General features: G+C 42.0%; 1 protein-coding gene across 2 annotated transcripts in view; it reads left to right on the plus strand.

The window, feature by feature from the left end:
- MKLN1 (muskelin 1) overlaps positions 1-25,734 on the plus strand; it is a 195,224-nt gene that overhangs the window by 129,512 nt on the left and 39,978 nt on the right. For both annotated transcript variants that reach the window (XM_069765349.1, XM_069765350.1), the window contains exons 7-14: positions 3,118-3,195; positions 8,128-8,193; positions 14,783-14,895; positions 16,197-16,409; positions 16,496-16,717; positions 16,834-16,963; positions 23,508-23,655; positions 25,001-25,115. In XM_069765349.1, coding sequence (XP_069621450.1) covers positions 3,118-3,195; positions 8,128-8,193; positions 14,783-14,895; positions 16,197-16,409; positions 16,496-16,717; positions 16,834-16,963; positions 23,508-23,655; positions 25,001-25,115 — 1,085 coding nt within the window. The remainder of the gene's footprint in view (positions 1-3,117; positions 3,196-8,127; positions 8,194-14,782; positions 14,896-16,196; positions 16,410-16,495; positions 16,718-16,833; positions 16,964-23,507; positions 23,656-25,000; positions 25,116-25,734) is intronic.

The raw sequence follows: 25,734 nt of genomic DNA on the forward strand, positions 1-25,734 counted from the left end.
CCTGGGAAGCTCCATGGGTATTAACCCCTTCCAAGGCTACAAACATCAGTCCCCAGGTGCTGGCTTTCCCTCTCTGGCGCAGAAAAACGCCATTTTTTCTTCTTCTTGAAATTAAACATATTGCGCTTAAGGCCGGCGTCAATACCCGGCAGTGCCGGTGGCAGTGCCGGGTTTTGAAGCGAGACACTTGTGTGAGTTTCTCGTGTGTGTGACCCCGGCCTAACGCAGATTTTTGTGTGTGTGTCTTTATTTAAGGCCGGGATCACAAATGCGAGAAGCTCTGTCGAGTCTCGCATCTTAATACCCGACACTGGCGCTCCGCTCCCGAGTGCCGGCGGCAGTGCCGGGTATTAAGATGCGAGACTCGTCCGAGTTTCTCGCTTGTGTGATCCATCTATCATATCTAGCAATCATCTGCTTATCTATTATCTATCGATCGATATTTCTATCGATATATCTATATATAGATCGATATATTTATAGATGGATTCAATAGATGGATTCAATAGATGGATTCAATAGATGGATTCAATAGATGGATACAATAGATGGATACAATAGATGGATACAATAGATGGATTCAATAGATGGATTCAATAGATGGATTCAATAGATGGATTCAATAGATGGATTCAATAGATGGATTCAATAGATTCGATGGATATCTATCATATCTATCAATCTATCGTATCCATATCTATGTATCTAAAATCTCACAGAAAAAAACAATACTGAGGGATTTAAAAATAGAACAATTTCACAGAAAGCCCCCCCTAATACTAAAAATATCTTTATTAACAATAGTTAAAAACAACGTGCATACAAATCCATCACCAGAAAAAAACACTTGAAAATAGGGACAGGCACCTCCCTAGGTTCTTTTTCTAATAGCCTAACACTTTTCACCCTACCCCTACCTGCCAGCGGAGGTTGGCACCCCATTCCTGCGCAGTGGCGCCCCCGCTCAACGTCGACTGTCCCTTCTAGTCTATCAGACTCTATTGGGAAGGGGAAAGAAAAATGTATAAGTGTAGTTTAGTGAGGAGGGTGTTGATATATAGGTGGGTACTGTCCCTCACACTCACCCTACCTATCAGCGGGGGTTGGCACCCTAGACCTGCGCAATGGCGCCCCCACTCCTCGACGGCTGTCCCAATATTGCTAACCCTGGCAGAAAAATTTCAGGCCCTTGTAGTGGTAGGGTACTGAAAGATGTGAGAGCGTAGTGAACCAAAAAAAAAAAAAAAAATATTCAAAGGATATAATGACCCGGAAGATTTAATTATTTGTTTGCTAGGATGACACCCACAATTTTGGCTGTACTGAATACACAATACATAAACAACATCTATAGAAAATATTCAGCCACAATAATTACTCACTATATCACTCCTCCAAAATTAGTTGAAGTGGGGAAAGAAAAACAAAAACAAAAAAAACACACACCTCAAAAAGGGGGTTAATTAAGGATATAGCAATAAAAGATTGATTCACTGGTGTGCTAAATAACACAATCTTAGGCTGCCATTATTTGAACAAATGTGTATATCTTGCTTTATAGATCTCACATATCAGATAACACAACTCATAACAGGCTGTCATAAATTGCACACAGATATTGCACTATGAGATTCATTCACTGGTGTGCTACATAATCCCATCTTGAATTGCCATTATTAACATAAGTGTCATATGTCTTGCCTTATAGATCTCACATACTAGATGACACAACTTACAACAGGCTGCCATAAATTAAACGCACAGATATTGCATGTTAGCCTTATATACTTAACCATGTATTGCACATTGCCCATACTCATCATAAAATGAGACATATGTCCTATATAAACGCTTAATTCAAAAAAGAAAGAAGCTACTCCCCGAGGTGGTGTCCTGGTTCACACACTTAATAGACAGTGGGGTCATGAAGCAAACATACTTGTTTCTCTAGCTTCAGAATACTCAGACCCACACTCTGCAAAAAGAGGCCAATCCCTCAATTTTACAAAAATTCGAAACTCACATTAAGATAGATAGGCATACATAAATCAACAGTCTCATAGCTCGACGCGTTTCTCCTCCCAAAGGAGGTTCATCAGGAGTGTATTTAACAATAATATAAGAGACCGCTACTTGGCTTTAAGTTGTCCATAACGATACAGGACAGACACCAGGCATGTACCCTCCAGATTAAGTGCCTGAAGTCAAGTGTCTGCGCCTCACCATATAAAGACTCAATTAACTGGCCAATGTAACGCACCTGAGTGCCCCTGCGTCAAGTGTTAGGCTGTTAGGGACAGGCACCTCCCTAGGTTCTTCTTCTATTTTCAAGTGTTTTTTTCTGGTGATGGATTTGTATGCACTTTGTTGTTTTTAACTATTGTTAATAAAGATATTTTTAGTATTAGGGGGGCTTTCTGTGAAATTGTTTTATGTATCTATCTAACTATCGTATCTATCTATTTATCTATTATCTTTCAATATATCTATTGATATATCTATATATAGATGTATTTATAGATGGATATAGCGGTAGATAATAGATATATTGATAGATACCATAGATAAATACGATGGATAGATCCATAGATAAATGATAGATGGATAGATACGATACAGATACGATAGATATGCATTCTATCTATCTATCTATCTATCTATCTATCTTCAATGGAGTATGTAGATGAAGAGGTTGGACAAGAAATGACATCTCAATTCTTTTTTTTTTTTTTGTATATCTTTGTTGACCTTACAAAAACACACACAAATCCGCATGAAAAACGCAGATGACCTGCCAGTGACCTCAGGTGCAGATTTTACCTGCGTCAAATCCTGATGCAATCCTAAATGTGGAAACCTACCCTTACTCGCTCAATAGATGGAATTTGTTAAAAATGCTCATGTGGAACAGTTATCTGATGATTGCCATGCAGATGTTAGGTGTGGGGATTGTACATGTTGAATTGTATCATAACCAAGCCTTTCCCTATGACAATGGGGTCTCTGGCAGCAGCTCATTCTTCCTACTGATGACGTGCGCACACTCAGTATAGCTCGGCCACTTTAGGTTTTCCTCATCGGTCTTCAATTTGTTTAATAATTTTTGTTTTCTTCTAGATGGACTGTTCAGTCAGTACATCAGTCAACAGGAATATAAACCACAATGGAACCAAATCATTCCTAAAAGCATTAAAGGTAACAAATTTATGGAAGTATCACAAATTATAAATTGCCAGCACTAAAGAAACCTGTTCACTTAAACTAGATGTGCTGCAAGAAATAATCTGGGACATAAAGAATGTTTTATTATTGTTACTGCATGTGATACAATATTTTAAAGTCAAATAAACCAATAAATATTTTGAGGGAAGAAAAAATATTAGAGCTCTGTCAGATAAGCAGAGGTCATCTCCTGAGTTTTCCCATAATCTGCTTGAAATGCAGGAGTTACCGTATTTTTCGGACTATAAGACGCACCGGACCATAAGACGCACCCCAAATTTGGGGTGAAAATTGCAGAAAAAGTTTTGTTTTGTTTTTTTTAAATAAGATGGGGGTCCGTCTTATTGTCCGAATTTACAGTATCTTACCTGAGGGCTGGCGGTTGCAGAGCAGCGTCACAGGAGGCATGTTGTCGGCAGAGGTGGTGATGCGGTGGGCGATATGGCGTGGACCTGAGCAGGGTCTCTTCCGGTTTAGGTGGGCGACGCCACGGCCTGGTGTCCATGGGGGGGTTGCAGCAGTGCTGTGGCGGCGGAAGAGGTGCAGGGATGAGGCGGCGCAGTGAGCGGTATGGTGTGAGCAGGGTCCCTTCCAAAGGTGAGGTGACGCAGTGGCCCGGTAAGCAGCAGAGCAGGGTGAATCATGGCTTTATCGGTGGCGGAGGCCATCTTCCTGAGGCTGTGCGTGTGCAGATGAAGTGCTCTGCTTCCCGGGGCTTCAGGAAAATGGCCGTGGGATGCCGCGCGTGCGCAGATGGAGATCGCGGCGGCCATTTTCCTGAAGCGGAGTTTGCAGATTTAGAGCTCACGCCATACCGCTCACTGCGCCTCATCATCCCCGCACCTCTGCCGCCGCCACACCACTGCCGGTAAGCCTGCATCCCAACTATAAGACGCACCCCCAATTTTCCCCCTTTTTGGGGGGGGGGGGGAAAGTGCGTCTTGTAGTCCGAAAAATACGGTACCTTGTATAACCAAGTGATAGATCAGAATCGGTCTTCCTAGGATTTGGATACAGACAGAACGATGCATCGCCTGGCATCTAAAGACAAAATCCCAAATCTTTTCACATGCTTGTGTGATCCTAATGAAATGCAGAGATTTTCAATCATAATTTTTCTAATGCATCAGATTTAGTGGTTCCAATGCCTTTTTATAAAGGGCGCCTTTGTGGATTTTATTTAATATTTTTCTTGAACATTTAATATGCCTTTTGTTAAAAAAAAGATTTTTATTTTTTTTTTGTTTCTTTTTTTAATGAATAGAAATCTTTAGGCTAAAAGAAAGTAGGCAAAATGGAGCATAGGAGAGCGGGCCAAAGTAACTGTTTTATGTAACATTTACGTAGGTTAAAGGTGGACATAAACTGGCCGTGTACTAATAAGTTGATGTCATTCATTTTGTTTTTCTTTCTCTGTCAGTTTTAAGTCCCGTGAAGTCATAAGTTTAGTTTTTATCCTCCTCCCAAATAGAAAAACTCCAAACCCTATGTCACAATTTTGTATTTATTTTTTAATTATATAATGTATTATATGAATAAAAAATGTACTATTTTAACATTTATTTTTTGTCTTCTGCTGCCAGTGTGGGCTTCCATTTTTGATTGGTGTGTCAGTCTCTGCAGGACACTTCCACACTGCAACCACTGCAGCCCCACAACTAGGAGTTTGCAGTTGGTGTCTGACCACATCTCCTGTTGTATTGCTGCCTCAGCTGTGAGGAACCCACCAGGTTATTGTAGCTCGGAGATCACGTTTCATCTCTGATGTTTTGCAGACGCACCCGTAAGGCCTCATTCAGACGTCCCTGCAGTAGACATCTGAATGAGGCTTTTCGCTCACTGAAGAGTGTGAGGGGTTCACTCGCTCAGCTGCTTTGAGGTGGACACAGGAACGCTTCTTAGATAACTCACTTCTGGTTTATTATAGAACACCATAAGCCATAGCAGGGTTCAGTAGAGTAAACATGGCCTTTCTGGCATAACCGCAAAAGAAAAAATAAATTGCAGCCCAGTCCATAATCTGAGGGGTTCTCCCGCTCCGACCAGCATGTGTCTTCATTTCCTCCTGGAGACTTTCCTCTCCAAACCACAACAGAGGGGAAAAAAAACAGAACACTGGCTCAGTATTTAACTTCCCAGCCACTGCATTGTGGTGGCCATATGGTGAGTAGGCGACCTGCCCATCTTTGACCTACTCACCTAAAAAAAACCTGTCCCTAATCATGGCTGATTAACCCCTTCAGCACATAGCTTGCTGGAGAGAAACTTATGGTTTTCTAGATCATTTAGGAAAGCAATCTTCATGACACATGTTCCCTCAAATACAGTGCCAGTGACTGTCACAAGAGTCATGTATCTAATCCCACCATGTGTGATGTGATACTGTTCCCTGAGCTGTGTAGCTTATCATATCGTGTAATACAGTGAGTCGGCGCTGCTAGCCGTTCTCAATGACTCTCAGTATCCACATGTCGGTATCACCTGCAGTCACCAACAATGTTATTGCACTGTGATCCAAAACTTTGTTCTTTCTTGCCCTTTTCCATCCAGTAGGGAAGGAAAGGGAGGAGCGACACCACACATGCCAGCAGATCCCTTCCCTCCCCCCCCCCCCCCCCTCCATCCCCATACGTTGTTTTTTTGTTTTTCATATTTTTTTTAAATTGACAAAAAAAACCTTCAGCACTTTTTTTCTTTAACTGAAAAAAACTTTAAGGGTATGTTCACACGTTCAGGATTTCCATCCTTTTTTTTTCCTGACTGTTTTTTAAAAAACTGCAGCTCTTGGCAGAAAACGCAGGTCCTTTTTTTGGTCCTTTTTTGGTCCGTTTTTGATGCGTTTTTTGATGCGTTTTTTGATGCGTTTTTTTGATGCAGTTTTCTAGCCAGAGTCTGTGTGTTTTCTAGGAATTTTTTTAGGGTTAAAATGGCTGAAAATACCCTAACCCTACCCCTACCCCTAACCCTAACCCTACCCCTACCCCTAACCCTACCCCTAACCCTACCCCTAACCCTACCCCTAACCCTACCCCTAACCCTAACCCTACCCCTTACCCTACCCCTACCCCTATTCTAACCTTAGTGAAAAAAAAAAAAAAAAAATTCTTTATTTTTTTTAATTGTCCCTACCTATGGGGGTGACAAAGGGGGGGGGGTGTCATTTACTATTTTTTTATTTTGATCACTGAGATAGGTTATATCTCAGTGATCAAAATGCACTTTGGAACGAATCTGCCGGCCGGCAGATTCGGCGGGCGCACTGCGCATGCGCCCGCCATTTTGCAAGATGGCGGCGCCCAGGGAGAAGACGGCCGGACGGACACCGGGACGCCGGGTGAGTATAAGGGGGGGAGATTAGGGCACGGGGGGGGCATCGGAGCACTGGGGGGGGGCATCGGAGCACGGGGGGGCGGGATCGGAACACGGGGGGGGGGCAGCCACACTCCGCCCACGCACTTCCGCCCGCTCCCCGCACTTCCTGCTGCAGCGGTTCTGCACATCAAACCGCAGTAAAACCCGCAGATATATTTTTGATCTGCGGGTTTTACTGCGGTTTGGACCTCACAATGGAGGTCTATGGGTGCAGAACCGCTGCGGCTCCGGAAAAAGAATTGACATGCTCCTTCTTTTTTCCGGGAGCTATTCAGCGCGTCTTTTTTTTTACAATTTCCGGACCATGTGCACAGTGTGTCCTGTTTTCCATAGGGTACAGTGTACTGTACCCTGCATGGAAAACAGCTGCGGAACCGCAGCGGCAAAACCGCCGCGGTTCCGCGGTAAAAAACGCACTGTGTGAACATGGCCTAAGAATTGTATTGTTTAACCTGAGTAAAAAATGTATTCTAAGTTTCACCAGCACCAAATATTTATATTTTATATAAATATAAAAAAATCCCTGTCACTGCTTTCTCACACACATCCTGTAAGAATCTTTTAGAAACCTTTAGTAATAAATATCTGCCTCGCTACCATATAAAATACTGATAGGAGATAACGTACATAGAGGGGGCTTCCGACAATCTGTACTATGAGGTGGACAACAACTGATTGGAAACATTGTTGCTTAATGATGCACAATGATATAAGGACTAAAGCCCTTAAAGGATTTTGTGGTAGGGCGGTAGTTATTACTATAGTGTGTTCTGTCTGACAGGCTAAGGCTTCTTTCACACTAGCGTCGGAATCTCCCCGTCGCAATGCGTCGGGGAGAGATTCCGACGCTAGCGTTTAACACATTGCACAATGGAGGCAGCGGATGCATTTCTCCGGCGCATCCGCTGCCCCATTGTAAGGTGCGGGGAGGTGGGGGCGGAGTTCCGGCCGCGCATGCGCGGTCGGAAAAAGCGGTCCGTCAGGAGCAAAAACCGTTACATGTAGCGTTTTTTGCTCCCGACGGTCCGCCAAAGCACGACGCATCAGTCGCTCGACGGATGCGACTTGTGGCAATCCGTCGCAAATGCGTCGTCAATACAAGTCTATGGGGAAAAAACGCATCCTGCAAGCACTTTTGCAGGATGCGTTTTTTCTGCAAAACGACGCATTGTGACGGATTGCAGAAAACGCTAGTGTGAAAGTAGCCTAACACACAGAGCCTGCCTATCTACCAGCATCCTCCTTCACATACCCTGTACCTACCCTTAGTGCCAGTGTATTTACTTCTTGTATCTTAAGAAACCTGCCATCAAGCATGAGCACTAAAGGATTGTATAGACTGGTAGCATTGTAAATCATGCCAGTTTCCAGATTAATATAGAATATTTCTAAATTACTGAACTCATTTGGATGTCATTTTGGTGTATGGGGAAATGCATAGTCTAAAATACTCCTTAGGAAACAATGGTGGCTCTAAAAATGCACTTGGTACTTTTCTTTTCTCTTTATTCTAAACTTTGTCACCTCTTTTAGGAGATGGAGAGGACAGTCGTCCGGGAATGAGAGGAGGACATCAGATGGTCATTGATGTTCAATCTGGTAAATTGGTTGTTTTTTTGTTTTTTTTACTTTTATTTTGGTGTTATGGATGGGTTAAACATTTATTATAAGCGAGTTAACTCATGCTATTCATGTCATTTGTAATGTTAGAATATTTAAAAAAGAAATCCAAACTTAATTGGTTCAAGCATTGGAAATAATTGTAGGAATCTGCAGAGAGTCTGGCGTATTATTCAGAATAAAAAGCACGTAGTCTTAAGACTAGCCTTCTACTTTAAACTTCACAAACTAATTTCTATGATGGTTGGTTTACATCTACCTTCATGGGAGGCTGATATTTAGTAGGCAGATTTTTGATCTGCCTGATCTTTTAAATTCATCTTTGTTATACGTAAGGTGTGTGTGTTCACTGAATGAAATATTCCAGTTGGAAATCTTTATTCATTAGAGTGGAATGCGTTGAGACCAATATAAAATAAAAATTATCAATGTAAATCAGAATTAATATATCATGGTGGTCTGGATTTGGAATGATGCTCAAAATCAAAGTGGAAAATCAAATTACAGGCTGATCCACTTCAGTGGAAACACCTCAAGACAAGGAAATGATGCTCAGTGTGTGTGTCCTCCATGTGCCTGTGTTACCTCCCTACATCTCCTGGGCATGGTCCTGATGAGGAGGCAGATCTTCTCCTGAGGGATCTCCTCCTACACCTGGATTAAATCATCAGTCAACTCCTGAATAGTCTGTGATGCAATTTAGTGATGGATTGGATTCAGGTCTGGGGAACGGGCGGGCCAGTCCATAGCATCAATGCCTTCATTATGCAGGAGATGCTGACACACTCCAGCCACATGAGGCCTGGCATTGTCATGCATCAGAAGGAGCCAAGGGCCCACTGCACCTGCATATAGTCTCACAATGGGTCTGATGATCTCCCGCTACCTAATGGCAGTCAAGGTACCTCTGGCTAGCACATGGAGGACTGAATGTGGCACTCTATTAAAAGAAAAAAGAAAATGACTCCCCACATTATTACTGACCCACTGCCAACTCGATGTTGCAGGTGGCCTAACATTCTCCACGGCATCTCCAGACTGTCACATGTGAACCTGCTTATGTTCATGAAGAGCAAATGCCAGTCATTCTGCACGGTGTTGGGCTATAAGCACAACACCTACTTGCATACATCGGCCCTCATACCACCCTCATGGAGTCTGTTTTTGACAGTTTGAGCAGACACATGGATGTTAGTGGCCTGCTGGAGGTAATTTTGCAGGGCTCTGGTACTGCTCCTCCTGCTTCTCCTTGCACAAAGGAGGAGATGGCAGTCCTGCTGCTGGGTTGTTGCCCTCCTACAGCCCTCACCACATCTCCTGGTGTACTGGCCTGTCTTCTGTTATCTGCTCCATGCTTTGGACGCTGTGCTGACAGACACAGCTACCCTTCTTTCCACAGCTCACATTGATGTGCCATCCTGGATGAGCTGCACTAACTGAGCAACTTGGGATATATATATCCAAGAAGGTCTAAATATTTACTTTTTTGCACAGCTGTTTTTTCCACACAAAATAAGGAAAAAATAAACACATGGGGACAAAGACAACACAAGTTTTGTTTCTAGAACAATTTCCTGTTAAACAATTTGAGTTTATTAAAAATTCATTGTTGTAAAAAGGCAAAAAGAGCACACCTGCCTGGCAGATGAAATTGGTGATACGGTGCAGTGATCAAACTGTCAGCGCACACCGCAATCAACACTGTGGAAACGAAAATCTTGGCATAATTTAAAAATATTTAGAATTGAGATTCCTCAGTGGTTGATACCTTTTAATGGCTAACTGAAAAGATGGTAACAAATTGCAAGCTTTCGAGACTACATACGTCTCTTCATCAGGCAAAGACTAAAACAAATTCTGAAGAATCACATTTATGCACAACATAGTATAGGAAAAAGAAAAAGGGAACCCCCCCCTTTTTTTTTCCCTATACTATGTTGTGCATAAATATGTGATTCTTCAGAATTTGTTTTAGTCTTTGCCTGATGAAGAGACGTATGTAGTCTCGAAAGCTTGCAATTTGTTACCATCTTTTCAGTTAGCCATTAAAAGGTATCAACCACGGAGGACTCTCAATTCTAAATATTTTTCTATCTACTGGCTAACACGGTAACAAGATATATTTCTTTCCGGCATAATTTAAAAGTTTCAACTTATTTTGCATTAATCTACATGGACAGACACTTATCAGTTACATGTGAAAATGACCTTAATGCTGTCCCGACTTTAAAATACCGTAAGGGTATGTGCACACGTCTGGATTTTTCGCGGTTTTTTTGCGCATTTTTTGTGCAGATGTATGCGTTTTTTTCCGCAAAAAAAACGCAATCCGCAAAAAGAATGGCCATGCTCATTCTTTTTGCGGATTTTCTGCGGATTTCATGCATTCAGGAAAAAAAAAAAAAAAAAAACGCAAAAAATCCGCGCAAAAAACGCGAGAAAAACGCGCGGGAAAAAAACGCGATTTTCTGGCATATTTCTCCGGATTTTGTCAGGAAAAAAACCTGACGTGTGCACATACCCTAATAGTTAGCTCATGCCCCATCGCGTTGTAATTGCAGGCATCTCGAAGATCAAGAGCAGTTTTGTTTCTTTTTTGTTTTGTTTTGGGTCTGCCTAATGGAAATACAATAGGGCTTGTCCAGATGGAATAACCCCTTTTAAACGGATTAAATTCCTCATTGAGGCATATTATAATTGGCATTTTATTGATGACTAATTTTTAGATTTGAGTGTATTTACTTTAAAGTTCACTTTCTAGCTAGTCATAAGTCAGTTTTGTCATCTTGGCTTTGATAACTATAATTTTGTTCCTGCTGCGTAATGTAATTTTCTGTGAAATAGAACAGCACCGTATTCTCTTTTGCATGTTTTCTGGAAAATATGGCTCTTTTGCCCACTCTTGTATTGTAGAATTGTTGTTTAACAACCCTTGGCATAGCTACTGCTGGTGTTCTGGCTCTCAGCCCATCGGAAGCGCTTTCTTTTCCAAATTTCCCATTTGAATGAAGCTGTTGTAATGGTCAGAGTGTTTGCGCTGTGAGAACTGTGTACACAATGGGGCTTTTTCTCTGTGAAGAGAACTTCTAGCATTGAGCCCATCGGAGAAAGTATAATTAGTTATTGAGCCTCAGTAACCATGTAAGTGCAGAACTCCCATTTCCTTCTGTCACTATTTTATTGCATGATCATGCACTGACATTCACCTGCTATTTAGTCATCTCATGCTGGCTAAATCACTTCTCCATGTGTTTGGATGGGATTCGATAAGAACATTACTTCCATGTAGTTATAAAAATTGACTGCTTTATTGTACAGTTTTCCCTAGGCTGTACTGACAGTTTCATCATCAATCACTGGAGGGCTTTTGATTCCTTTCATCCAACATCATTTCTTTATAGGGATTCAGGAAAATCTGTCACCAGATTTTTGCTTCTCACCTCATAGCAGCATGATGTTGGGGTAAAATCACTGATTACTGTGATGTATCACTTTTTGAGCTACTGGGTGTAGTTTTGATACAAGTTTTATCTACTGAAAATCTGCCAGTTCTCTGCTGAGCTGTTTAACCCTGCCCACATTACTTATTGGCAGCTTTCCATGTGTGCTGTGCATAGGCCAAAAGCTGCCAATCGGTGGAGGGGACAGGGGTTATACATGGCTCATGAATATGGAGGACTATATGGCAGCAGGTTTTAGTCCTCTTGTGATGATGATCTCCTGATAAAACGATGATTTTTTTTTTCCAAACTACAGGAAGCAGCCCTATGACACATCACTGGAGCTGGGCCTTTATCGCTACATTATGTTGCTCTCCGATTAGGTGGCAAAAACCTGCTGACCTTCTATTTAAGGTCTTGACTGTGGTGTGATTGCAGGGCACTGATGGATGGCCATGATAGCTGGGGATCTGCTGAAGATCCCTGTTTGTCAAGACCGTAAACTAAACCTGTGTAAGACCAGCCTATAGCTGGCTTTTTTAAGAGACCATGATTTCCACACAGCAGTTTTACAGCCAGTCTGTGAATAATGTCATCGAATGATCACAGGTTCAAGTAAAAAAAAAAAAAAAAAAAAATATATATATATATATATATATATATATATATATATTCATTCAAATTACCCCCATACTCTATTCCCCCCATTAAAATTTAAGACCTCAAGAAACACATTTGGTATAGCCGTGTTCATGAAACAGCGTAACGAGAGAGTCAAATAATAGCACAAAAAACATAAGGGGCAACAAAACATTTTATCAACCTCCAAAATGACGTCACTAAAAACATCTGCTCTGGGCTAAAAAAAAAAAAACAAGCCCTCACACAGCCCCATATCCCGAAAATGGAAACCGTTAAGGCTCTCGGAAAATGGTGTCACTAGCAAATTATATATATTTTTTTCCCACTAATTAAGTGAAGCAAAAACTATCCATGTTTGGCATCTCTGTAATTGTACGGACATGGAGAATCATATTGTCAGATAACTTTTACTGTAAAATGAATACTGCACAGTAAAATGGCTGGTGTTGTTCAAAAGTACAACTTGTCCCGTAATAATTATTATTATTTATTTATATGGCACCATTAATTCCATGGTGCTGTACATGAGAAAGGGGTTACATACAGAGTTATAGATATCGTTTACAATAAACAAATTTACAGTGACAGACTGGTACAGAGGGGAGAGGACCCTGTCCTTACGGACTTACATTCTATGGGATAGTGGGGAAGAGGCAGAAGGTAGGGGCGAGGCAGCGGCTCTGGCGATGGCGAGGCGGCAGAATGGTTATTGCAGTCTGTAGGCTTTCTTGAAGAGATGGGTTTTCAGGTTCCGTCTGAAGGAGCCGAGGGTGGTCGATAGTCAGACGTGTTGAGGCATGGAATTCCAGAGGATGAGGTTATTCGGAAGAAATCTTGGAGGCGGTTGTGTGAGTAATGAATAAGTGTGGAGGAGAGTAGAAGGTCTTGGGAGGATCGAAGATTACGTGAGGGAAGATATTGGGAGATTAGTTCAGAGATATAGGGAGGGGACTGGTTGTGAATGGCTTTGTAGATCAGTGTTAGTAGGTTGAACTGGATTCGTTGGGGAATTGGGAGCCAGTGGAGGGATTTGCAGAGGGGAGAAGCAGGGGAATAGCGCGGAGAGAGGTGGATAAGCCGAGCAGCAGAGTTGAGGACAGACCGGAGTGGTGCAAGAGTTAGCGGGGAGGCCACAGAGGAGGGTGTTGCAGTAGTCGAGGCCGGAGATGATGAGGGCATGCACAAGAGTTTTGGTAGATTGTGGGCTGAGGAAGGAACGGATTCTGGCAATATTTTTGAGTTGGAGGCTACAGGAGGTGGCAAGAGTTTGGACGTGCGGTTTGAAGGACAGGGCAGAGTCGAGAGTTACCCCGAGGCAGCGGATTTCAGGTGCTGGAGAGCGCGTGATGCCGTTTACCATAATAGATAGGTGAGGTGGGGGATACGTGAGATGGGGGAAAGATGATGAGTTTGGTTTTGTCTACATTGAGTTTTAGGAAGCGAGAGGTGAAGGAGGATATGGCTGACAGACACTCCGGGATTCTGGACAGCAGAGAGGTGACATCTGGGCCAGAGAGGTAGATCTGAGTGTCGTCCGCATACAGGTGGTACTGGAAGTCGTGGGACTTTGAGCTGTCCTAGGCCAAGAGTATAGATGGGGGAAAAAAGTAGGGGCCCTAGGACAGAGCCTTGAGGGACTCCAACAGAGAGCGGGCGGGATGAGGAGGTGGTGTGGGAGTGGGAAAAGCTAAATGTGCGGTCGGAAAGGTATGAGGCAATCCAGGACAGGGCAAGGTCTTTGATGCCTAGGGAAGAAAGAATCTGTAGCAGTAGGCAGTGATCGACCGTCGAAAGCAGAGGACAGGTCAAGAAGGAGGAGGATGGAGAACTGTCTGTTAGCTTTGGCTGTGAGTAAGTCATTAGTAATTTTTGTCAGGGCAGTTTCGGTGGAGTGGCGGTAGCCAGATTGGAGGTTTTCAAGGAGAAAGTTAAATGAGAGGTGGTAGAAAATTTGAGCATGGACATGCTGCTCAAGGAGTTTTGAAGCATATTAATATAATATATTTATAATAATAATATTAATAATAATAATAAAAGTACAACTTGTCCCGTAATAAACAAGCCCTCACAGCTATGGCGACTGAAGAATAACAAAAGTTATGGCTCTTTGAATAAGGAGAGAAAAAAAATGAAAACACAAAATAAAACAAATTGTAGTCCTTTTAAGGGGTTAATGTTGAAATGCAGGTGTTGCAGTTAAAGGGTGTGTGTGTCTAATAAAAATATTAAAATATTTGGTGTGACTGCCCTTTTGCCTTTAGAACAGTGTATATAATATCGTTACGTGTAGAGACTACGGGGGGGGGGGGGGGTCACCGTATTCTGATTTAGATGTACCTTCTGTCCATTCACTTTGCATTTTGTTATTAATAAAAATAAACGTACGCTTCTATTTTTGAATGCATTCTTGGCATATGTCAGCTTCTGTAATGTGTGTTCTAGAGCGGTCTGCCAATGTTCTAACAATTTTGTTTCTCGTGGAATAGAGACGGTATATTTGTTTGGCGGCTGGGACGGCACACAGGATCTAGCAGACTTCTGGGCATATAGCGTGAGAGAGAATCAATGGATTTGTATATCTAGAGACACAGAGAAAGAGGCAAGTGACCACAATTTTCACAGTGGGATTGTTGTAAAAATATGGAGCCTAAACTACTCTCTCCTGGTGACGAATGTGGAGCAACGCTCTGCCAATAACAGGACCACTGAGCTCCCCAATTTTGGTCTCCCCTCTCTCCGAAATGTAGATCTCATGCATAAATATTGTGAAAAAATACATTTTTTTCATCCTAACATATTGTTTTGACGATCATGGTTATTTTGTCTTGACAAACAGTACTGAGTGAAAACTACACCCATAAAGAGCAGCACATGCAGATTTTAATAACTCTGCCTGTGTTGTTAGTCATTTTAGTTGTTGTTTTTGCTCAACAAATGTCTAAAACTATTGCAGCCCTCAAATGCCATTTTTAGAAATATTTTTTTTTTCTTCTTGAAGCCAAATAGGGGAGATAGCTTTTTCTTATATATTTAGGGTCACTGGTGTAATTACTATTTAAATTGACTAGTATTTAATTGATTCACTTAGGGTATGTTTCCACAGTCAGGAAACCTTCAGGATTTGCTGCGGATTAAACGCTGCGTACAGCCGTAGCAACCAATCCGCAGCATCCAGATGTTATAGCATAGTAGAGGGGATTTTATGAAATTCCGTCTCCACTATGCGTGCAGGGCTGCATCCAGCTTCCCTGCGTAACCGGACATGCGGCGCATCTTTCCAGACCGCAGCATGTCTTTATCTTGCGGAGACACTCCATCTCCACAAGATAAATAACGGTCTATGAATACGATGCAGTGATTCCGGATGTGTTCAATGAACACATCCGGACTCACTGCTCGTAAAACAGGGGGCGGCCCTTTGGGTGGAGTGGGGTATCAGCTGCGTCCAAAGCGCAGGGAATCCTGAACGTGGAGACATAGCCTTACATAACACTATTGATTCAGCATTTCAAGGTAAATAGATCGGAGCATGATGTCAATGAATCATCTCCAGTCTCCAGGTTGCTATGTTCTTGTGGCTGAACAAAAAGCTCGGATAAGATGGCTGCACCATATTCATATACTGAAAATAGAATAAAGTACAAATGGGGAATAAATCTGGATCCATGCTCTAAGGCCACGTTTGCACTAATATGCATAGTGGACAAGCTCCTCTTTTCAAGCCTTATTGGAGACTGAATGAGTAGCATTGCTCGTCTTCCTCATTCTGATTTCTCAGTCTCCAGCGTGTTCACAACTAGTAATAAATATTCAGAAGTACGTCTGTTTGACAGAATAGGCTGGAACACACATTTGTGTGTACAAGTTTGTAAATTCTTCCACTGTGATGTTTTCCCGTAGAATGGTCCCAGTGCCCGGTCTTGTCACAAGATGTGCATTGACACTCAGCGGAGGCAGATTTATACTTTAGGCCGATATCTGGACTCATCTGTGCGAAACAGCAAGTCTTTGAAAAGTGACTTCTATCGCTATGACATTGACACGAACACGTGGTCCTTGCTAAGTGAGGATACTGCTGCTGATGGTGGGCCAAAGCTGGTGTTCGATCACCAGGTACGTAACAGTGTGGGTTTGAATGTTGGTGTGTTCCGTGACATCGTCTTCTCAGTTCCTGTACCATTCATATCTTGTGTTTGTAGATGTGCATGGATTCAGAAAAGCACATGATCTACACCTTTGGAGGGCGAATACTTACATGCAATGGTAATGTGGATGACAGCAGGGCCAGTGAACCCCAGTTTAGTGGACTTTTTGCTTTTGACTGTCATACTCATACGTGGAAACTACTGCGAGAAGACTCGTGTAACGCTGGACCTGAGGACATACAGTCCAGGATAGGCCACTGCATGCTCTTCCACTCAGTAAGTTCATTTCTTATTTTCACCTTTTAAAAAGAAAGCTCATGTGACCATTCTATCATACAAAATGCTTTCTTTTTTGCTACCAAATGCTTGAGCTATTAATTATTACATTACAGAAAAATCGCTGCTTGTATGTGTTTGGTGGACAAAGATCAAAGACCTATTTGAATGACTTCTTCAGCTACGATGTTGATGGTGACCATGTGGAAATTATATCAGATGGCACCAAGAAGGATTCTGGTATGGGTAAGTAAGTCTACTGTTCACTGACCAAGAAGAGAAAGTTATTGGCGTTCCAAATGCAAAGTCTCACCAGGCCGTGTGCGCCAGGAGTTCCTACAAGCTTGTTCTGCCACCTGCAGCTTAGAAGCAGAACTGACAATCTAGTTCTATTAGAGATCTGGAGAATGGAATTGTATTAGTGACTCGTTTTCTAGAAGTATCCAGAGTAGTGAAAGCAGTTAAATGCTCCAAACTTTCCCTTCCCACGGCAGCCAACCTTTTTGTTTTTTGCTTTTTGAATGAAGCCATTTATTTTATCACTGAACGCACTGCAAATAAAGGAAGAAAATTGAAGTGCAGCAAAGTCACCCAAATAATGCAATTTGGGTCTTGTTTTCGCAACAGTCACTGTAGGGTAGAAATGACCTGGCAACGTGATTCTGGTCAGTACAACTATGGCAATACCAAACTTGTATAGTAACATTATCTTTATTTCTCTGGGTTACATTTTTTATTTATTTATTTTTTTAAAAGGGCTGTCATTTTGACACTTGTGTTAACCAGTGGCAATTCTGGCATTTTTCTTTTGTTGCTTTATGGCAATTACCGTGCTGGTTTAAAATATCAAATAAATCTAGATTTTGTAACCTTATTTTTTTTTTCTCTTACGGAAACATCTGATCGCTTGTGATATGTACTGCAATGTAATTGTATTGCAGTTTCTTGCTAAAATCACCGCCCCTATGGCTGTGCTTCACAGAAGTTCCAACACAGCAGCCATACTTTCAGCAGGCCCGAGCTGCCATGGTAACCCTTTCCCACCCGTTGTTTGTGTCAGAAATTGGCATTTAAAGCCGATATTGGGGACTATTTGTCATAGACTGCTCCAGACAGCGATTCAGCTGTTTCTGCTGACGACACATCAGTCATGGCTTCATTTCCGACTGGCTTTGTTGACAGGTCTTGACAGCCAGCTCACCGCTGCCTAAATAGTTGTCAATCAGCATGTCAGCAGTCTCACCCTGTCAAGCAGAGCAGCCTGGTAGAAGCACTCCTCTGTTGACAAGGAGCAGCTGAATCGCCGGCAGGAGTGTTCTGTGCCGGTGAAGAAAGGTGCCAAGCACAATAGGCAGGTAGTAACTACCTGCCCGTTGGTGCTTAGGCACAATTTTTTTTTTCTAAATATAAAGTCCAGGATATCCCATTTAAGGGGTTGATGGCTCTTGAGGCTTTGCTCCGATTTTGCTTCTGTTGCTGTCAGATGTTGGCTGTATAACACAGCTAGCATCTACTGAGTAAGGTGCAGGCTCAGGTCTTGAGCCCACTCCATAATTTTGGACCTCACATACTGTACATGTATACAAGATGTTGGGCTGTAGATAACATTTTCTGTATTCAGTCCACAACCGTCCTTAAAAGGGAAAGTGGTTGTGGTTGTCCAAGCTAGGTCTGTGCTACATCGCAACGTTTTGAGACTTGATGTTAATGTGACATGTTGAAAAAAGGAAAGAAACATTCTAAAACCAGGGATCACCAGAGTAAATAAATAAATAAAAATAACAATTTTGAGTCAAAAGAACACACCAAACAATTTAAAAACATTTAAAAACAGAATGGTGCATACCCCCTAGTGTGCTCAGCCCCCCACGACCAATACACTATCGCAAGACAGTCATGTAATTCTATTCATCATACAATAATCTGGCCATGACACAAAAACTAACATATACATACAAATAATATGCAAATAATATATCAATAGGCTATCAAAACTACTTGATGTACAAGGTGTCAATTTGGCACCTGCAGTAGAAGAACCACCCCTAATTTTGCCCACTGTGTGCGTGCACCTATAACTAGCTCAATGAGCAGGAGAATACATATAATACAGATCACAAGACACAAGGCAAATAAACAAACTCCCCAAAAAATGCTATACCAGAAATGAAACAAATCAGCATAGTGAAATACTTAAGAATCCTGGAATAGGCTGCATACTCAGTGGACCTTATTACATACAAATAGTGGCTGAGATGATACTCAAGAAAGGAGCAATAAACAGTCGTCTATAGCCACTATAGGAAAGAGTTAATATGCAGTCAATACTGACATACAGTGGAAATGCGCATTAGAGTATATAAAAAAATATAGAAGAATAGATAACCACACTAGGTACAAAATGTACCAAATAGTAGACCCCAAAGAGAAAAAGATCAGCAGAATCCTCAAAGAAATCAATAGTGGGGAGTATACCTTAGATGGCAATAGTATGGATCCATAGTGCACTAGGAGGCAAGCTGGAGCCTCAGTTCCAAGCCATGGCAAAAAAAGGCATAAAGCTCAATAGAAGGGGCACTCCACCCAGCAAAAAAATAACCAGATCAAGGCAGGGCCAGAGTGTAGTGAGGAACCGATCTAAGGGGGCACTAAGCCCAACGTGTGTCGCCACAAGCGTGGCTTCGTCAGGGGCAGAAGTGGTGGTAACCATGAACTCACGAATGTGTATGTGTGTATGTACCGTATATACTCGAGTATAAGCCGACCCGAGTATAAGCCGACCCCCCTAATTTTGGCACAAAAAACTGGGAAAACTTATTGACTCGAGTATAAGCCTAGGGTGGAAATGCAGCATTTACCGGTGAATTTCAAAAATAAAAATAGATCATTATTTCCCCATAGCTGTGCCATATAGTGCTCTGCACCGTTCATTATTGTCCCATAGCTGAGCCATATAGTGCTCTGCACCGTTCATTATTGCCCCATAGCTGTGCCATATAGTGCTCTGCACCGTTCATTATTGTCCCATAGCTGAGCCATATAGTGCACTGCACCGTTCATTATTGCCCCATAGCTGTGCCATAGTGCTCTGCACCGTTCATTATTGTCCCATAGCTGAGCCATATAGTGCACTGCACCGTTCATTATTGCCCCATAGCTGTGCCATATAGTGCTCTGCACCGTTCGTTATTGTCCCATAGCTGAGCCATATAGTGCTCTACACCGTTCATTATTGCCCCATAGCTGTGCCATATAGTGCTCTGCACCGTTCATTATTGTCCCATAGCTGAGCCATATAGTGCACTGCACCGTTCATTATTGCCCCATAGCTGTGCCATATAGTGCTCTGCACCGTTCATTATTGCCCCATAGCTGTGCCATATAGTGCTCTGCACCGTTCATATTTCCCCATAGCTGCCATATAGTGCTCTGCACGTTCATATTTCCCCATAGCTGTGCCACATAGTGCTCTGCACCGTTCATTATTGCCCCATAGCTGTGCCATATAGTGCTCTGCACCGTTCATATTTCCCCATAGCTGTGCCCCATATACTGCTCTGCACCGTTCATATTTCCCCATAGATGCTCCACATATATCTGTGCCATTGCTGCTGCTGCTGCAATTAAAAAAAAAAAAAGCCATACTCTCCTCTTGCTTGCAGCTCCCAGCGTCCGGTCCCGGCGTCTCTCCGCTCTGACTGATCAGGCAGAGGGCGCCGCGCACACTATATGCGTCATCGCGCCCTCTGACCTGCACAGTCAGAGCGGATAGACGCCGGGAAGATGGAGCGGCGCCCGGCGGCTGGAACGGGGACAGGTAAATATGCGATACTTACCTGCTCCCGGCGTCCGGCTCCTTCCCCCGTACAGCTGGTCTGCGGTGCCGCAGCTTCTTCCTCTATCAGCGGTCACCGGCACCGCTGATTAGAGAAATCAATAGGCGGCTCCACCCCTATGGGAGGTGGAGCCGCTTATTCATTTCTCTAATGAGCGGTCCTACGTGACCGCTGAACAGTGGAAGAACTGCAGCACCGAAGACCGTGGGACGGCAGAGGGAGCGCCAGGATCGCTGGAAGCAGGTAAGTATGCCTCAGCGCCCTCACCCGCTGACCCTGCCACCCACCCTGACTCGAGTATAAGCCGAGAGGGGCACTTTGAGCCCAAAAACTGGGAAAACTTATTGACTCGAGTATATGCCTAGGGTGGAAAATGCAGCAGCTACCGGTAAATGCCAAAAATAAAAATAGATACCAATAAGAGTAAAATTGAGACATCAGTAGGTTAAAGGGACACTGTCACCTGAATTTGGAGGGAACAATCTTCAGCCATGGAGGCGAGGTTTTTGGGTGTTTGATTCACCCTTTCCTTACCCGCTGGCTGCATGTTGGCTGCAATATTGGATTGAAGTTCATTCTCTGTCCTCCGTAGTACATGCCTGCACAAGGTAATCTTGCCTTGCGCAGGCGTGTACTATGGAGGACAGAGAATGAACTTCAATCCAATATTGCAGCCAGCGGGTAAGGAAAGGGTGAATCAAACACCCAAAAACCCCGCCTCCATGGCTGAAGATTGTTCCCTCCAAATTCAGGTGACAGTGTCCCTTTAAGTGTTTTTGAATATTCATATTGAATCAGGAGCCCCATATAATGCTCCATACAGTTCATGATGGGCCTCATAAGATGCTCCAGATTAAAATATGCCCCATATAGTGCTCCATGCAGTTCTTTATGGCCCCATAGATGCTCCATATAGTGCTCCATATAGTGCTCCATGCAGTTCTTTATGGCCCCATAGATGTCCCATATAATGCTCCATGCAGTTCTTTATGGCCCCATAGATGCTCCATACAGTTCATTATGACCCCATAGATGCTCCATATAAAGCTGTGCCACATATAATGCTCCATACCGTTCATTATTGCCCCATAGCTGCGGCACCCGAAGACCATGGGACATGCAGGGACAGTGCCAGGAGCAGGTGAGTATGCGACAGTCGTCGCTCCCCCTCACTCGCCGACCCTGTCGCCGACCATGACTCAAGTATAAGCCGAGAGGGGCACTTTCAGCCCAAAAATTTGGGCTGAAAATCTCGGCTTATACTTGAGTATATACGGTATATATCAAGTGCTTAAGCAGTTAATCTGTATCAGCTGTGCGCGATTTTCTTCTATCTTGGTGCACCCACTCATACACTTCCTGAAGTGTTGTAGGACCTCTGGCGTCTAGTACTGTGTTCCAAAGCCTTTGCACAGTGTATCGTCTCTGACCCAGGTGAGGATCTGCACAGCTGATACAGATTAACTGCTCAAGCACTTGATAGATATATATATATATATATATATATATATATATATATATATATATATATATATATATATACATATATACATACATACATACATACATACATACATACATACATACATACATACATATTTATACTCGTGAGTTCATGGTTACCACCACTTCTGCCCCTGACGAATCCACGCTTGTGGCGACACATGTTGGGCTTAGTGCCCCCTAGACCGGTTCCTTACTACACTCTGGCCCTGCCTTGATCTGGTTATTTTTTGCAGGGTGGAGTGCCCCTTCTTCTATTCTGCTTTATGCCTTTTTTTTTGCCATGGCTTGGAGCTGAGGGATCTCCTCTGCTCCAGCTTGCCTCCTAGTGCACTATGGATCCATATTATTGCCATCTAAGGTATACTCCCCACTATTGATTTCTTTGAGGATTCTGCTGATCTTTTCTCTTTGGGGTCTACTATTTGGTACATTTGTACCTAGTGTGGTTATCTATTCTTCTATATTTTTTTTATATACTCTTATGCGCATTTCCACTGTATGTCAGGATTGACTGCATATTAACTCTTTCCTATAGTGGCTATAGACGACTGTTTATTGCTCCTTTCTTGAGTATCATCTCAGCCACTATTTGTATGTAATAAGGTCCACTGAGTATGCAGCCTATTCCAGGATTCTTAAGTATTTCACTATGCTGATTTGTTTCATTTCTGGTATAGCATTTTTTGGGGCGTTTATTTGCCTTGTCTCTTGTGATCTGTATTATATGTATTCTCCTGCTCATTGAGCTAGTTATAGGTGCACGCACACAGTGGGCAAAATTAGGGGTTCTTCTACTGCAGGTGCTATATTGACACATTGTACATCGAGTAGTTTTGTTTGCCTATTGCTATATTTGCGTATTCTTTGTATGTATATGTGCGTTTTTTTGTCATGGCCAGATTATTGTATGATGAATAGAATTACATGACTGTCCTGTGATAGTGTATCGGCCTTGGGGGGCTGAGCCCACTAGGGGGTATGCAACATTCTGTTTTTAAATGTTTTTAAATTTTCTGTTCTTTTGACTCAAATAAAATTGTTTTTTATTTACGCTGGTCATCCCTGGTTCTAGTATGTTTCTTTCCTTTTTTTCAACATAGCTCTTTCTGACATACTTCATGTTGATCCCAGGTTTGTACTGTAGTGACGGTGCCCTCCACCCTCTTGGTTCTTACTGTTAAAGTGACCTTGCAGGTTGCAGTATTATCCCGCTTACTTATATTTTGCTGAGATGTAGCAGCACCATGCAGTCTTTCTTTGGCTGTGGGAAAGCAGCATTGACACTGCGCTGGATCAGTAGGTGAGTATATATGATTATACTGTTGCCGCCAGTAGTTCTGTGTAATTCTGGACACAAGCCCTTTAAAATGTACAGGTCGCTATTCTTCTTAACGAGACCTACCAGAGGTTTTATAGTAATTGCTTTGTTCATTTTACTATTTTCTCAGTGCCAATGACCGGCTTCACTCAAAGAGCTACCATTGACCCAGAGTTGAACGAAATCCATGTTTTGTCGGGGCTGAGTAAAGATAAAGAAAAGCGAGAAGAGAATGTCAGAAATTCCTTCTGGATTTATGATATTGTTCGAAATAGTTGGTAGGTAACAAGCCTTGCTTATTTTGATTTTCACCTTAAAAATGAAGCAGCTAGTTGCCCATTAACCCCTCCATGACCAGAGGTATTTAAGTTTTTGCATTTTGCTCACCTTCTTCCCAGAGCCAGAATTTTTTTTATTTTTGTGTCAATATGGCCATGTGAGGGCTTGATTTTACAGGACAAGTTGTACTTTTGAGCAACACCATTGGTTTTAACAGATCGTGTACTGGAAAAAGGGAAAATAATTCTAAGTGCGGTGAAACTGCAAAAAAAAGTGCAATTCCAGTTTTTGGGGGTTTATTTTCCCCAGTGTTCACTAAATGCTAAAACTGACCTGCAATTATGATTCTCCAGGTCATTACGAGTTCGTAGACACCAAACATGTCTAGGTTCTTTTTCATTTAAGTGGTGAAATAAAATCCAAACTTTGTTAAAAAAAAACAAACGCAATTTTCCGAGACCATTTTTTCATGATCTTGGGTCGGATTAGGGCTTTTTTTTCACACCCAGCTGCCATTTTGGTGTAGATACGATCTTTTGATCGCCCGTTATTGCATTTTATTGCAATGTAGAGGCGACCAAAAAAAGTAATTCTGGCATTTTGACTTTTCTCCTTACTTGTTTTTACGATCGGGTAAAAAAACATTTTTTTTAATATTGATTGAGCGATTCTGAACGCGGCGATAGCAAATGTGTATATTTGATTTTTTATTTGATTTTTTTTTTTATTTTGAAAGTGGGGTCATTTGAACTTTTGTATTTTTACTTTAATATTTTCTGGATTAAAGGGATAATCATTCAATATTTGAAAGGCAAATTTTTAGAATTTTTTTTGACAGGTTTCAGATATTTTTATAAAAGCAAAAAATATTGACATTATGTTAATGGCAAATTTAAGTACAATGTGTTACGAAAAAACAGTCTCAAAATCAATGAGATCTGTTGAAGAGTTCTCGTTACTGCCACTGGTGAGAATTGAGAAATTTTAGCCCAGTCACTAAGGGGTTAAAGCATATAAACGCTACTCATCTTTAAAGGGAACCTGTCTCCCCCAAAATCGATGGTGAGATAAGCCCACCGTCATCAGGGGCTTATCTACAGCATTCTGTAATGCCATGATGGAAGACTGCTGACTTGGCTATTGAAAGAAGCCGTCAGTCAGGAGGAAATGGTGTTGGTGAAACGGAGGTGTCATAGAGCTTGGCTCCTGCACATTCACTTACTTACATTACTTCATGAACACATGTACAGGATTATTTTTGAGTGACGTTTATACATTGTTATAAGTTACTGGTAAAAGGAGTTGTTCATTAAAAAATAAAGAAAATCTATGGACTTTTTATAGGTCTTGTGTCTATAAGAACGATCAGGCATCAAAAGAAAATCCAAACAAAAGCCTTCAAGAGGAAGAGCCCTGTCCAAGATTTGCGCACCAATTGGTTTATGACGAGCTGCACAAGGTAGGTCTATTACTGGATGCAGAATGAGTTTATCGCGAATCATGTCAGTTTTACTATTGTTTTTTTCCTGAGCTCTTTGCTGATTTTTGACCAAACGTCATATAAAAAAATGAATGTGCAAGGAAACTGCCTGTGAAAGTCCAACATTTTTAACCCCTTCACCCTCGTGCCTGTTTTCACATCTCTGACCAAGCCAACTTTTGCAAATTTTTTAATTCTGACCAGTGTCCTTTCTATGAGATCAATATCAACCGAACAAAAGGCATTATATGATGGTGTATTAATGTATCATGGCGAATTGCTAATAAATAGCCTAGAATGATTACAATGGACACTCCCTTAAATATATAACCTATAAGACACAAAGTCAAAGTCCGATGTTTATTAAAATGTTTTTAATTTAAAAAAAAAAAAATCATAAAGACTGACAAAATACCAAAGTCAATAGCGATGGCACAAGATGTTAAGATGCTACAGATCCACAAAATTGTAACGGTATAGGCAATAGAGGCCAATGCATGTGTCCAATGTTATGTAAAATGTTGACACCATAAAAATATATAGATTTATGAAAACATGATGTACAAGTCACTGTCAGATATATTTATTGATTAAATGT

This window comes from Ranitomeya imitator, chromosome 4 (assembly GCF_032444005.1).
Source record: "Ranitomeya imitator isolate aRanImi1 chromosome 4, aRanImi1.pri, whole genome shotgun sequence".
NCBI lineage: Eukaryota > Metazoa > Chordata > Amphibia > Anura > Dendrobatidae > Ranitomeya > Ranitomeya imitator.